Here is a 15673-nt window from a genome sequence, read left to right as displayed (position 1 = left end):
GATATTTCAATAATATCGCCAAAGAAATCTATTTATTAAGAAAATTTATATTTCAAAATTTTTTTTTTTTTGTAGGCACATGGTTGTATGCAGTGTTCAAATAATCAATAATAATATCAATAATATTTCAATATTATCATTATCACAATATGGGCAATATCATGACCACGGTCTTTTGTTTCCTTTCCAATTGTCGACGATTTCTCAGCGAAATATCTTGTATGTCGATATTCTAAAATACCGATGGATGTTTGGATGGAAGGTTGGATTGTTGGATGGATCCTTGGATGATATATGAGATTGATGGGATGGTTGGACTAATTTCTTATGACAATATATATTTTTTAAGCCCACATTAAATGGAAGCTTATTGTGTATGCATTCTTTTTGCAATTTTTTGTTTCCTAATTATGCAAATATGTGTATTTTAGCATCTCTTGAAGTTTCATTGAATAATTCCACCATTTCCCCCATGTTTCCTCAATGTTTCCCTGCATTTCTGATTGTCGGCAATATCGATATTGTTTCCATATGCTCGGCTAACGAAACTTGTAGCGATAACGATACTTCAAACACTGGATATTATCATATCTGTGTTGACACAAGAACTCTATTGATACTTGTAAGAAATGTTACTCTATACCATGTTTGTTGTTGTTACAGATACTTGTAAGAAATGTTACTCTATACCATGTTTGTTGTTGTTACACACCCACACAGACAGGGTTTTGCTGATGGGGACATTAGCAATGTTCCTAAACTTTTAAATCACATGCGGGATTCCCAATCATGGATCTAAACCGTTCATTCATTCGAACAACTAGGAGCCTGCCATGGTGCAAAAATCATGCCAATTGAATGATCCTAAACATTTGATCATTAGCATTAAAAATGGACAGTCAAGATTTTAGTAGAGAAAAAATAGGTCTAATCATCATCTTGAAACATCTATTTGATATATCCTTATGATTCTAAAGTAGCACTTTGGTTTGATGATTCTAACCATGTGATCTGTGGCTCGTAAACAACAGATAGTTGTAACGAATTGGCCCATTTAAAGGGTTAGGATCATCCGGCCTGTGTGATTCTTGCACCATTGCTTGTTCCCTATGTTACTATTGAATGAACCATCCCAATTGATGATTGGGTGTCCCACGTGTCATTTAAAAGGGTGGATACATTAACTGGAGATGGACATTACTTGCAAAGAAAGGATGTTGAGATGGATGTGTGTGAAGATTGCAAAGGATATTTAGAGCAAGGTCATCTGAAGCAGCTTGTAATAGTCCCGATTAGGGACAATGATGGAGAGCAGACAAATGGTTCAGTTGTATGCAACAAACACCTGTGATGGCAGTAATGATGGGAACATCAATTTAGGTGGAAGAGCTTGAAAAGAGGATGAGACGAAGGTCGTGAAGGACTTCAGTCGGGGAGGTGATAAGTTACATAAATGGTTGTTCACTTGGAGTATAGGGCTTAGATATGTTGAAACAGGATTGGTAAAACCCATGCTTAAATTGCTGGGAGTCTGGGACTAGACTATGATGATGATGATTAATTGGTTTTGTTAAAAATTGGCATGGTATAATTCTGAAAAGAAGATCTTGTTCAATGGACTGAGTTAGTAGTGTGGGAAAACTGTTTCGAGTGAGAAAAAAAAAAAGGAAAAAAAATAAAATAAAATCATAAAACTGATTATGAATAGCATGTTGCAAATGGGATACATGCATCACTATCCTGTGCTTGGGAAAATGACAACTTGCAATCCTTCTGTCCCTCATCCATATCAGTATCTGTATCTTTGCGTAGTAAGGGCATGTGCATCTGGTTTCAGATGTTTTATTTTTCTCAACTAAAGTCCTTTTGTGATAATTTCAAAATTCATAGTGCGGAGATCTCAAGAAACTGATATCTAGTGAAAAACGTATTCCTGCTCTCATATATTTTACCTTGAAGGGCTTTATTTCATAATAAGTCTAGTGGTAAGCAGGTCTGTACATCTATAAGTAATCTTGTCAGATTTTAGCCATTTCAACCTTTTACATGCAGAGCATTATCTATTCTGCCTTGGGAATCTTTCGTGCTTTTCACTTTTTAAGTTCAAGACATAACAATGGCACAAGTACTTTTTTTGGTGAACAAATTGCAAATAATGAGAAGATATCGTGTTGACTGTCTGCAATACACTATCCACATTAAGTTTTCTAAAAGTCTTGATTCCAATTCATCAAGTAGATTATTGTTTCATTTCACCTGTGAAATGTGAGAAGGTACAAAAACAAAGAAAGTTCTAATTATACCTTGAGTCAATACATTTGATCCTTGAGGCAGATTAGCTGTCTGCTTTACAGAGATTTCATGAGAAGAAGCAAGAACTAATTGGTTTGAATTATTGTTTTAAATATCGACGATATCATCCGATACATCCCACGATATATCTTGTATCCCACCTGTGCGATACGAAACGCACAAGTAGTGCGATATATCCCACATGTTCAATCCGATGAGCATTTTCGATTTTCGATCCTTTTTTTCCTGTAAATCATGTTAAATTGATATCAAATTGTTACAAATCCATAATTTTTCATGTTTTGCATGAAAAATCATGGATTGGGAGCTTTGATTTCAACATTTAGAGGAGATGAGCTGAGTTGCGGAAAATTGAAAAAATAAATAAATCAAAATTTCCCAATTTCTTGCAAATTGGTTTCAATCTTTGTGTCCAAACATAAAATCAAACATGTATGTAACCTGATCTAGTGAATTCTTCTTTTGCTTTTGAAAGTATTGCTTGTGTTTCCACGTCTTCATACATTTACGAATTATATAAATAAACTTTGAATATACTTGCATCAATTCAGTTAGATTGCATAGATTAGGACCCCATATAAAGAAAACCTATTATGTGTACTTGTTTTTTGTAATGTTTTGATTTATAAGTGTGTATTGATGTCTTTTTTTTAACAATCATTGAAGTTTCATTAAAAATTCGACCAATTTCTCAATGTTTCCCCATGTTTCCAACAACAACGATACATTATGCGATACAACCGATATATCCCATGCGATAACTAATATGTATCCGTATCCCAAGAATGCGATATGTAACGCGATACCGATATTTCGAACACTGGTTTGAATCCTAACTATTTCATGATATGCATCTCTGCAGCTTGCTGTTCCCCAGATCAAAGCTGAGATGGAGAAAACCCTCCAGTGGATCGTCCCCATAGCCACAAATACAACCAAGTATGTTGAGGAGTGTATTTGTCGCATTTTTTTCTGTGGACTGTGAAACTGTTTTACCTTATGCAGATGTCCTTTTCTTTTGAGCAGTCCAAAATTCTTCTGTTCACTAGTCAATACTCATTATAACCTTTCACTGATGGACTTTTTCTTTTCTTTTCATCTTTTGTACTTGATGGCAATCCAAATCAGAGCACATCAAGGCTTCGGATGGGTTGGAGAATGGGCAAACACTGGGTCAGTGGAGCCATCCTTAATTGTTTCCTCCCTTTTTCTTTTTTTTTCTTTTTTTTTTTTCTTTTCTTTTTTCTTTTTTCTTTTATCTCCGTCTTTCCTTTGCTTTTGCATTTGCATTTGTGCACTTCTCTACATCTCCACCGGTCATTGTCTGAAGTATGGTTTGCAAACATGGCCTTTTATGTCTTTTCACAGTAATGAGTTTAACAAGAAGACAGCCTCACAGAACAACCTGATCCGCCTCCAGACGTTCTATCACGCTGATAAGGAGAAGATGGATGAATACATACTCGAATTGGTGACATGGCTTCACCGTCTTGTTAGCCAGGTAAAATACAAGGATCATGGTTTCAAATTCCAAGCACCTGTTCGTTCCCCAACCCGGAAGGGCTTTTCATTGTCACCTGGAGTGCAGAACAATCCATCTCTAGTATGTAACAGTAGAACCGATACAGCTATTCAACTATCTGAAGAAGACAAGGAGATGTTGAAAGAGGTGAGTTACAGGAAACTGGTGCCAGGAATAAGCAAGAGCCAGGAGTTTGATACAGGAAAGAAGAGGAAAGGCTACAAAGAATGGCGATTGAGTCGGAGTATTGGTAATTCTCCCGTCAAGGAGTTCAGTCTGGCTTTGGATTTGGAATGTGAAAGGATTAGGGTTTTGGATGTAATGGATGGGTTGGATAGTGTTGCAGTCTCCTGATTTGCATCTATATTCTCTTCCTATTCAATATATGATGATTTTTTATTTTATTTTATTTTATTTTATTGTGTACTAAGGTGATTGTGTATGAATAACAAGTTGAGATGGCTTAAAAAATGAAAGTGCCATTGGTATTGCATTTGTAGAGCCGGTTCTGTGTGATTGATCAATGCAGCTAATCAATGGTTATTGATAATGTAGGAAATCGAGAAGGAATGAAAAGGCCGTATCACCCACTTGTTGCACTTGCCCACTGTCCTGTCCCATCCAATAAGGGCCCATTTGGCCGGGTGGATTGGAAGGGATTGAATGGTATTAGGGTGGATAGCATGGATTTCTAGGTAATGATGGTGTTGTCAGTGGATTGTCTTGAGATCCATGGGATTGCTATACCCCTGGATTGCTATATCCAGTCTGTTTGGCACGCCCGGCGAATCCCAGGATTAAACCTTCCCATCCCTTCCAATCCCTCGAACCAAACACGTCCCAGGCAAATTTGAAAGGATTAGGGTGGATTGGATGGGATTTAAAGGTAATGATGGTGTTGTCAGTGGATTGTCTTAGGCCCCTTTTGGCCGGTCGGATTGGAAGGGATTGGATGGTATTGGAAGGCATTGGAAGTTAAATTCCGGGATTGGCCGGGCATGCCAAACAGAGTCGGTGATCTGATCCCAATCCCATGGATCTTAAGACAATCCACTGGCAACACCATCATTACCTTTAAATCCCATCCAATCTAACCTAATCCGTTCAAATTTGCCTGGGACGTGTTTGGTAGGAGGGATTGGAAGGGATGGGAAGGTTTAATCCCGGGATTGGCCGGATGTGCCAAACAGCCTGGTTATAGCAATCCAGGGATAGAGCAATACCATGGATCTCAAGACAATCCATTGACAACACCATCATTACCTAGAAATCCATGCCATCCACCCTAGTACCATTCAATCCCTTCCAATCCACCCGGCCAAACGGGCCCTTAAGATCCATGGGATTGGGATCAGATCACCGACTCTGTTTGGCACCTAGGCCAATCCCGGGATTTAACTTCCAATCCGACCGGCCAAACGGGCCCTAAGTGGATTAGATGATCCTTTGTTATCAATGGGCATTTTTCATTGTTATACAATCTCCACAAATGGTCTAAAAAAATGGCCTGATCAGACCATATTTCCTGGATTTTTGAGCCAGCCAAGAGGTAGAGGATTATCGAACTTGCTGGAGGAATGCTACTGGGTGATAGAGATCCTAAGGAAATCCTATTCATTGTAATGTGAGGAATAGATGTTATCATCTACAGCATGAGCTTCTTAATTTTTATGTTTTTCTCTATCTGGCCAGTATGTTTGTCCCTTTTGTAGTTTTCATCATCTTCATCATTTTCATAGTGTTTTCCCCAGTTGGTGAGAGTTTTATAATCACAGGCGTACACGCATACAATCTTCCTTGTTTGAGTGTCTAAAAATAAAAGAGAGGAAAAATCAACCTTCCTAATCTCATATTTAAAATTTCTCCAACAGTAATTAAAATTTCCAATGTCATAAATGCTTCCATTCCCTTGGTATCTACCACCGTGTTGACTCAGTTGGCTGTATGGCCGCTTGGCTGAAACTTATAGTCTGTGTCAAGGACCACTATCTTGGAGTTCTGAATGCCGACCACTAGGGAGCCAACCATGGAGCTTTTGGAAGGGTTACAATGGACTGGGTGGCCTGCCCAACCTGGATTTGACCTACTAGCTAGGTTGGGGGCAGGGCTTGGGCCTCACATGCTTGGCTTAATGAATTTTGGGTTGGGTTTGGGTTCAAGTCATTTTAGCCCAATCCAACACGGTCCCACCTGATTTTATATGTACATGTGTTATATCTTAAAAATATGCCATTCTACTCCTCCATTAGGCAAACCATTTATATTGAATGTACACCATTGTTCATATTTTCGTGTGCGGCCCACTTGATCAACGGATTGATTTGGAAAATTCAAGTGGTAAAATAAGATTTTTATCAAATTTCGGGCAGGACGGCTCGGGTTGGGTCAGGGCCCGGCCCAATCAATTTTTTGGCATTAAGCTTGGGTCTACTGTTCTAGGTCCATATTGGACATGGGCCTTGGGTCTCAAGAGCCGGCTGGGAAGCCCAAACCACGTCCATTGTCACCCCTAAGGTTTGGTACAATACAAAGAACCAGTGGACAGAAGCCAAGCCTGCTCAGTCTACCCATGTAAACCTTTTAAATCCTTCAGCAGACAAGAAGATCACAAGGGTGGAATGTTAAAGGTAATGCTAGTTTGAGGTAGGTTTAGTCAAAATCAGACCCGCCCAGAACTTTTACGAAATGGGGTCTAAGTTGGGTTTGAGTCATACCCATTTATAAATGGGTTTGAAATTAGTAGAGGGAGATCCACCCATACCCATTTATAAATGGGTTTACATTTAGTAAAGGGAGATCCACCCATACCCATTTATAAATGGGTTAGATCTAACAGGTCTGTTAAGGAATATCCAGACCCACTTATAAACAGGTTTAATGGGGTCTGGGTCACATTGACTTTATATTAAAATTAATTAATGTCAATTAACACAAATGAGGTAGATCAAGAACTCAAGTGGGCCAGGGAAAAGTTTGAAAAGAAATGCCTACCTTTGAAACTTTGCTAGGGTCCATCTTATATGCCATCAAAACTGTTTATAAGGTCGTGTCCATTGGGATGAACTGAAAACACATAAAACTTAGTCTAATATAAAACTTCTGTGGCCATATGAATATTTAAATAGTGGTTGTTCAATGCCCATTGTTTCCTCGTGTAGCCCACTTGAGTTTTTGGTCTGCCTCATTTTTTGGTCTCATGTCCTAAACTGCGTTGACAAGGTGGATGGACAGGGCTGATTTCTCACAAACATTATGGTGGGTCCCACTTAGCATCCCAGCATAGGAACTCCCTACAAAAACCTTTCACATGCATCTGAATTCACTAATCCCACCATCTTGGGCGCATCGATTTAGATTCCATGGTGCCCCGTATTCTCAATCAGAAATGGGGTGGATTTCTCGTTTTCCCATGTTACTTGTCATGGTATGCAAGCACTTTTATTTGGTTTAAAATCGGGCTTGGATAGGTTCAGGTTTGGATGGGTCCCTTGCAACATATACCAAACCCACCCATTTACTAAATGGGTTCGGGTCGGGCCTAATATAAAGGGAACTAGATCCAGATCCATTTAGCAACTGGCTCTGTTCTTAGACCTAGAACCGTACTATCTAACAACAGGTCGAGCATGGGTACCCATTGGATCCATTGACCCATTCATATAATCCTAATTGAAGGAGCTAAAAAACAGGCTTTTTCTAGTGTTTAGGTACTTGATGAATGCAAACAAGTCGAATGTTATTAGCAAAATTTGCTTAATTCTGGATAAGAATTTATATAACCATGTGGTTGACCAAACAAGTGGAATCTAGCCAATCAATGAGTGGGTCTCCTAGTATACTACCATGTCATCCTAATAGACAAGTGAGATCTCCATAACAGTTGGCTCTTATCCATGGTCTATGCGGTTCATAGCCCGGTGGCTAAGACCACACTGGCTCAGGAGCTTACTAATGTTCATAAGGTAGCAAATCTCCCTTGGTTGCTCATGTGGACTTGAACATGATTGCCAACTAGGAAGAAAAACTGGGGAAGAAGAATGCCCACCCTCCTACTCTATTATGACCAAATTTACCAACATCATTGACAATCATGGCCTGGGTTTGTACGCAAAGCTTAAAAATAAGAAGATAGCACCCAGTAAGTCCTGCGGAATAAAAGCCCAACAAGGTGGGCTCAACCTGGGCGAGTAAGACTCATCTCCCTTGAAACGAGTAGACTCCGACCATGATTGAAGGTGGTCCAGTACTTCCTTATTTTTAACCTGATTGAGATTATCTTGAAGTCCATTGTGAAGTACTTAAAAGTTAAAAAGATTTATAACCTCTCAGGAAGCTTTCGTCGAACAAGCGCACGAATCTATAATAACTTTGTCTTAATGGGCCACACAATCCCAAAAGTTACGACTATAGTTTGATCATTGGCGCAATTTTCTTGATCTACCTTATCATCGTAATGGACATCAAAAGAACTTTCCGATAGTAAACAGATCATGGGATTGGGCCTCGGGATCAGAAGATCTATAGTCTGCAATGATAAATGGCTATAGAAAAGGGCTATAGGTCATCTCCAATAACTTTTAGAGGATTCTAAGTCTAATCTAAGGTCTCTTTTTCACAAGCTTAATTAATGAATAAAAAGTCATTTCTTAACTCCTAACCCAAGGATAAATTAAGGAAATTTTAAAAATGCCTAATTAAACAACTTTTAAAAGGATTCCTTCGTAATTATCTAATTCAAAAGAGGCAATGACAATCTTATCCTTCCATCTAATGGATAAGAATAAGTTTATTATTATTATTATTATCATTATTATTATTATTTTAAACATACCTTTTAAATTTAACTAACAAGTTTCCTATTAAAGGAGTCCATAAATAGGAGTATTCTCTGTTGCATTGGATGTCTTAAATCTGATTAGACATTGCGCAGATTTTTCACAAAATTGCGAAAGTGTGGGATTTGTTTATGATTTTGTTGATGATTCTTTCTAAAACTATATATATGGGTGTAAACAGGATTAGGAGGTATTTTAAGGAATTCCAAAGCTTTCTAAAAGGGTTATGGGGTTTCTAAAAGGGTAGAGCAAGAGAGATTTGAGGATTGCTTAAGTCTGATAAGTCTTTTCTCTTTGTAATTTCTGCTTTCATAGTGAAGATCTGTCGCTTCGTGCCATGGTTTTTCCCCGAAAGGGTTTTCCACGTTAAATCTTTGTGTTCTCTTGTGTTTGATTGGTACTCTTGGATTGTTATCGTAGATCCGTCTCTATGTGATTCCACAACACAATCCCTAACAAGTGGTATCAGAGCAATCATTGGGGCACAGATCTAGATCTGCAAGATTAACATCAATAGGAAATGCCAAGTTTGATATTGAGAAGTATTTAAGCAAAAATAATTTTGAGTTATGGAAGATCAAGATGATTAGTTTATTAACCAAGCAAGGCAAAGTTAAGGCTCTTGAGAAGCAAAAATCGACTATGAATGATGAAGATTAGAATACTCTTGACATGAATGCTTTGGCTTCCATCCATTTATATCTCATGAATGAGGTTCTCTACAATGTTTTGAGGGAGAAAACTGCGGCTAGTTTATGGATGAAGTTAGAGAATATATATGCAAAAAAATCCCTTGAAAATCGCCTACACTTGAAGCTATAATGGTACACCTTCAAGATGACAGAAGGTGGAGATTTGGAGGCCCACATCAGCAACTTTAATAAATTGGTTTGCAAACTACTAGATATGGAGGAAGTGATCAAAGATGAGGAATAAACATGTATGTTGTTGAATTCTCTTCCGGCATCGTATGAGTCATTCAAGGACAAAATGTGCGGTACAAATAAAACCCTTAGTGATGACACCATTATCTCAGCCCTTCAAGGGAAGGCCATGTGAAAGCTAAACGACGGCATAGGGACATCTTTTGATGCACTGATTACGAGGTGCAAGAATACTGATCGAAGTACAAGATCCTCAAGACCTAAATCCAAATCCAAGGGCAAGGGCAAAGGAAAACTAAAGTGCTGGAACTGTGGGATGACTGGACATATGAAAAAGGAATGTACCAATCTTAAAGCGAAGAAAGAAAACTCAGAGGCTTCTTCCAAGGAGAGGCCAATGTTGTCACATCTGATGAAGAGACAAGTGGTGGCGATGTTCTATTTGTGTCCATGATTGGTCACTTGCACGACAATCATAAAAATGAATGGATCCTTGACACAGGAGCATCATATCACATAACTCCCCATCAGATTTGGTTTGCCAGTTACAAGGAATGTGATGGTAGACAGGTCTTTATGGGCAATGATAATGACTGTAATGTTGTGGTTATTGGTACGGTGAGCATCAAGATGTTTGATGGGATGAAGCGTACCTTGACTGATGTCAAGCACGTTCCTGATATGAAGAAAAGTCTGATTTCTCTCGGTGCACTCAAGGCTATAGGGTGTAAATTCACTGGTATTAATAGTGTCCTTAAAGTTTCAAAAGGGGCACTTGTGGTGATGAGAGCGCAAAGGCATGAAAACCTTTACAGGTTGATCAGGAACCCTTCAACAAGTAGAGCGACAGTTGTCACGGCCCAAACTTGGGAGTCGAACTCACAAAATTTTCGGTCGTCAAATCTGGTGCTGACAGCCTCCATAGTACCCCATTCTCGGCTCCCAGCTCCCATGTGTCAGGTTCCGATCATGGGATCTTACAAGGAGAATTTTCAGGGTGAATTTATTATTATTATTATTAAAGGAGCATAACCACAAGTGTACCGAAGTCACAAAACATTATCACCATATATCACTAATATAACCTTTGAGTACAGTGTTAAAAGGAAAATACATGATATAAAAAAACTCCAAAAGATCGGGCATATGCTCCTGCCTCAATGCTGCTACAGTCTAGCATAACTTGCATGTAACAATGTGTATAAGCTTACTACAAAGCTTAGAGAGTGCGTGCATATGTGCACAATGCATGTACCAAGCATACAAATATTAGAGTAAGAGGAAAGATGGAGGCCAAACTGGCAAGTCCATAAATACCATCAGCCTTATCCAGGCTATGCGATATAAAGACATACTGGGCCAAATGTCATATGCTGAGTATGCAATGTAGTATGCAAATCTTGATGAATCCATAAATACCATCATCCTTATCCAGGTTATGCGATGCAAAGGCATAGTAAGCCAAATGTCATATGCTGAGGATGCAATGCAATATGCAAATCCTAATAAGTCTATAAATACCATCAACCATATCCAAGCTATGTAATGCAAAAGGAATGACAAAGCTGGTGTGTGTAGTTGGGATGATAGCACGTGGTATTGTAAGGGACTTCTATCCAAACCAGTCTCATACCTGATTTAGATAGCTAGACTCAATGTGGTAAACTCGTGATCTCAGGTTACTCGCGAACCTAACCGAAATCATGGCCATTGCAATGGTGCACATAAGGATTTAGTTGCGCACCACCAGCCTGAGTGCATAGAGAATGAATGAATGAAAGAGTCAAATATTGAACACGCAACTCCTGCTTAGTAAGTCTACATTTCAGTATAGTTATCATTACTGGAATCATCGAGGTCTAGTACACTCTGACATTGGCCTGCCACCCCATCGCGCGCATGACATAGCGAGTGGAAGAGACCTCACTATCCGCCTCGTCAGTTGTATGTCAATATCCACTCGGCTTGCTAATAGCGGACCTATTTCATGAGCTGGTCAGACTCAACCTAGCATATAGCCCCCTTCACCCAGGCGGGCAAGGTCACACCTCCTTCCAACCGACCACGACATAGTGGGAGACACAGCCTATTGGTATTCGGCGCTTGGGCACTCATGTTATTCACTTAATCTCGACGTTGGAGCATCTTGTTGGTCCATAGGGTTTAGGGACTTTCACCCAGGGACATCCTACATGCCCTGTAAATGTAACCAGATTTCCGATGTCCATATTTAAGTTGCAAACCATGATAATTTTGTTTTGGCCACAACCCTGATGTCGCTAGGGTGTGAATGCAAACGCATCATGCAATGCTTGAATGCATGAGACCATCATTCGAGTCATGCAACCGTTTCATACAAGTCGTGCATACATGTAAGGTGGCCCCATCTCATGTCCAAAGTTGTAAAGTCATCAATGCGGCCTTGCCACACATGGGCAAGCCAAAAATCATGAATTAGCCATCATCCAAGTCATGCACACATGATACGAATGAGATATGATAGCATACGATCATAACCACTATGCATGAGATGTGTAATACTATATCAAGCATAAGGCAAAGCTAAATCAATATAAAGCAATGTTAACTCGGATGTGAAAGTAATGTTACATCTAACATAAAATAGTATCGCATCAATATAAAGAAAGCACCATGTCAACATAAAGGAAGTGTTATAGAAATCATGAGCATAAACATCGCATAAATTACTAAGCTAATATTACATAAATTATCAAGTATTGTACCAACACATATGTAAAATATCGCACCACATGATAATGGAAATTCATCATTTATAATGGGTGGAACCTACTTGGAAACCAAGTTTATCGAGGCCCATAGGACTATACTTAAGTGGTCTTTCAAGCTAATGGGCCCACTCAACAAGCCCACACCAAAGCGGCCAAAACATACAACTATCGACGTCTAAACAGGATAACAAATTGTAAGATCCACACACAATCATAGTGGACCCGAAATGGTCATCAAAGTGGGTCCTACAACTATTCTTAAGCAAGGCCCAAGAGGGTAACTCACAACCAACCAAACATAGGCCTATAATGGGCTCAATACATGCAATGTGTGGAACCTAAACGGTGGCTTAATGGTGGAAACACAACATAAACCATAGGGTTGGTCCATGGTACGACCGCTATATATAAATACAAGCAGGCCTAATGGGCAGCCACAACATGAACAACAAGGCAGCCCATGGTGTGGACATTATTTATTCATTAAAGAGGATCCATAATTAAGTTGGATTGCAAATAAAATCACTATAGGCTCCACAAATCTAACATGGATATGACTAGGTGGGATCCACTTAAATCTACCCGTAATGGGCCCCGCATGCTCCTACATAGGTAGGCTTATAATCAAAAGGCCCACTCATAGCAAGCTATGTGGGCACATAAAGAGTCTAAGATGGGTGCCAGTCATATCATCTAATTACAACCTAAGCATGTTCATAACAGCCTGGAAAGGCACAACATGTGGGGTTCACCGACAATCATGGTGGGTCTCCTATGTATCTCAGCCCAAAGGCATATATTATTGTAAATGCTATAGTGTAAATCTAGCACCCAAAGAGTTGTCAAATGTTGTTGTGCCAAACCATTTAGAATTTATATCATGCTTTGAGTTTAATTGATTAGGTTCATGCACTTTATAGTTGTCCACATCTTCGTCGAACTTGCCTACACTTTCAAGTTGAAGAGAAGATTGTTGAAGTTTATGGTTTCAAGCTCAAATTCAAGAACTAAGGCTCAAGAACTCAAGTTCAAGTTTGAAGTTCAAATATTGTATGCTAAAGACTCAAGAACTTAAGCTCAAGTTCAAGAGATCGAAATCAAGCTTCACATATCACAAGAAATCAAGGTTCTGAAGCAAATGATGTTTCAATTGTTCTAACTCACAAATAAGGTATGGATGACCCCAGATTGACCATAGGTTGAGTCGTATTCATTAAATATTGTATGTGGGTCATTTCATAAGTTTATAGGTCATTTTTTCAACTAGTCTTAGTCCTTGTTTGACTAGTCCAAGTACTGGTTCGACCAGTCTAAGAGTTTTCTTGACCAGTTTAAGGTTTGTTATAATTTTTTAAAATTTTCTGTTGGACTCTCGACTAGTCCCAGAGACTGCTCGACCAGTCGAGTGAACAGTGCTTGACCGGTAGTGCAGTACTTGACCGGTCGTGTAGTGCTCGACTCAAAGTCCAGTAAGCTTTTCTGGTCCCACTCGACCAGTTGAGTACATTACTCGACCAGTCGAGCATGCCACTCGACCAGTCGAGTAACGACCTAATCTTATCGTGCGAGAAAATTTAAAATTTAGTTGGTCATTCGACCAGTCGAACCGACCCTTAGACCAGTCGAGTGAACAGTATTTTCACCTATAAATAGAGTAAGAATTTTAAAGTTTACTAAACCTGAGTCTACTAATGAGGTCAAAGCCTTAATGAGTCTAGCTAAATTCACTGTCTCAGATAGTTATGATTCAACTAGTGAAGAAAATATGAGTAAGTGATCCTGAAAATGATGAAGATTTACAAGATGCCTATGATGCCCTATACAGGGAAATTTGTAAGATAGCTGTAAAATTAAAACTTCAAAAAGAAAATTTTGATAATCTAGTCATAGAAAAATCACATTTTTCAGATTGTTTTGAAAAAGCTAAATGTGATTTAGACTTCAAAATTTTCCAAATTAAAAACCTAAAATCTGAAAATGAAAAACTAAAACTAGAAGTCTCTTCTCTCTTGAGTATGAAGGATACTTGGAGGTATGCCTAGGGTAATCCTAAACTAGAAAGACTACTAATCAGATCGAGAAAATGTGGCGATCGATCTGGTCTAGGCTATGATAAAAATATCCCTCCCAAAAGTAAGACTACTCTTATTAAATTTGTTAAAGGAGAGTCCTCTAACTCAAAAGGGAAAAGTCTAAATCAAAATAGTTTTAAAAATTCTAAAACTTTTCAGGCTATGAAACATAAAAGTAATCATATCAATTATAGAAATTAGAATCATAACCTCTTAGCTGAGAAAATTTTGGATCTACTTAAGGAGATTCTAAAATCTAACTCGAATGTTAGAATATACAACAACTACAAGCATAGAAAGACCAACTATACTCTAAAACCTAAAACAGTAATGAAATGGGTTCCTAAGGTTGCTTGTTTGGTTTCCCACACCGCTTTCATGACTTCGAGTCAATCAAAGTGGTACCTAGATAGTGGTTATTCCAGACACATGACAGGTGATAAAGACTTGTTCACCAATCTTAAAGATATGATTGATGGTTCAATCACATTTGGTGATGGTAACAACTGCAGAATTATTGGCCAAGGTACGGTTTAACTCTTTAATCTTTCCTCATTTGAGAATGTCTTGTTTGTAGAGGGCCTTAAACATAATCTCTTAAGCATTTCTTAAATTTAGGATAATAAACATAGCGTAAAATTCACTAAGGGTGTGAGATTTCTAATGAGAATGGTTCTGTGATATTAACTGGTTGCAGAACATCTGAAAACTGTTATATAGTCAGTGATTCAAGCTCGTCTAAATTATCGTGTTACATAGTTCAAACCGATGGGACCGAACTACGGCATAAACGCCTAGGACATGTACACTACCGTAATCTTTATAGACTGAACAAAAGTGAAGTAATTAAAAGGTCTACCCAAGTTAAATAATTGGATAAAATTTGTGGCGAATGTTAGATTGAAAAACAAACTAAGAGTGTTTACAAAAAAGTGAACTCCAATGCCACATCCAGACCTCTTGAACTCCTCCACATGGATCTCGTTGGACCAAATAGAATGGAGAGTCGATGTAGTAAGAAATATATTCTGGTAATAGTAGATGACTTTACTAGGTATACATGGGTAGTTTTCATGAGAGAGAAATCTAAGACTCTAGATGAAGTGAAAAGGGTACTTAAGCGTATCCAAAATGAAAAGGAATCACATGTAACCAAAATCCGTAGTGATCATGGTTCCGAATTCGATAATAGCAGTTTTGAGAAGTTCTGTAGCAATCATGGAATATCGCATGAGTATTCTGCACCCAAAATACCTCAACAGAATGGGGTTATTAAAAGAAAAAATACAATACTTCA

The 15673-nt window shown here is 38.6% G+C and overlaps 1 protein-coding gene across 1 annotated transcript in view; it reads left to right on the top strand.

The window, feature by feature from the left end:
* The window catches only part of LOC131237287 (protein PSK SIMULATOR 2-like), a 58963-nt gene extending 54722 nt beyond the window's left edge, over window positions 1-4241 (top strand). Inside the window, exons 10-12 of the mRNA XM_058234984.1 lie at window positions 3176-3252; window positions 3442-3486; window positions 3682-4241. Of these exons, the coding sequence (XP_058090967.1) occupies window positions 3176-3252; window positions 3442-3486; window positions 3682-4189 (630 nt within the window). The 3' untranslated portion in view covers window positions 4190-4241. The remainder of the gene's footprint in view (window positions 1-3175; window positions 3253-3441; window positions 3487-3681) is intronic.
* The last annotated feature ends 11432 nt before the right edge of the window (window positions 4242-15673 follow it).

Source organism: Magnolia sinica, chromosome 2 (assembly GCF_029962835.1).
Source record: "Magnolia sinica isolate HGM2019 chromosome 2, MsV1, whole genome shotgun sequence".
Classification (NCBI taxonomy): domain Eukaryota; kingdom Viridiplantae; phylum Streptophyta; class Magnoliopsida; order Magnoliales; family Magnoliaceae; genus Magnolia; species Magnolia sinica.
This window is presented reverse-complemented; position numbering and strand designations above follow the sequence as displayed.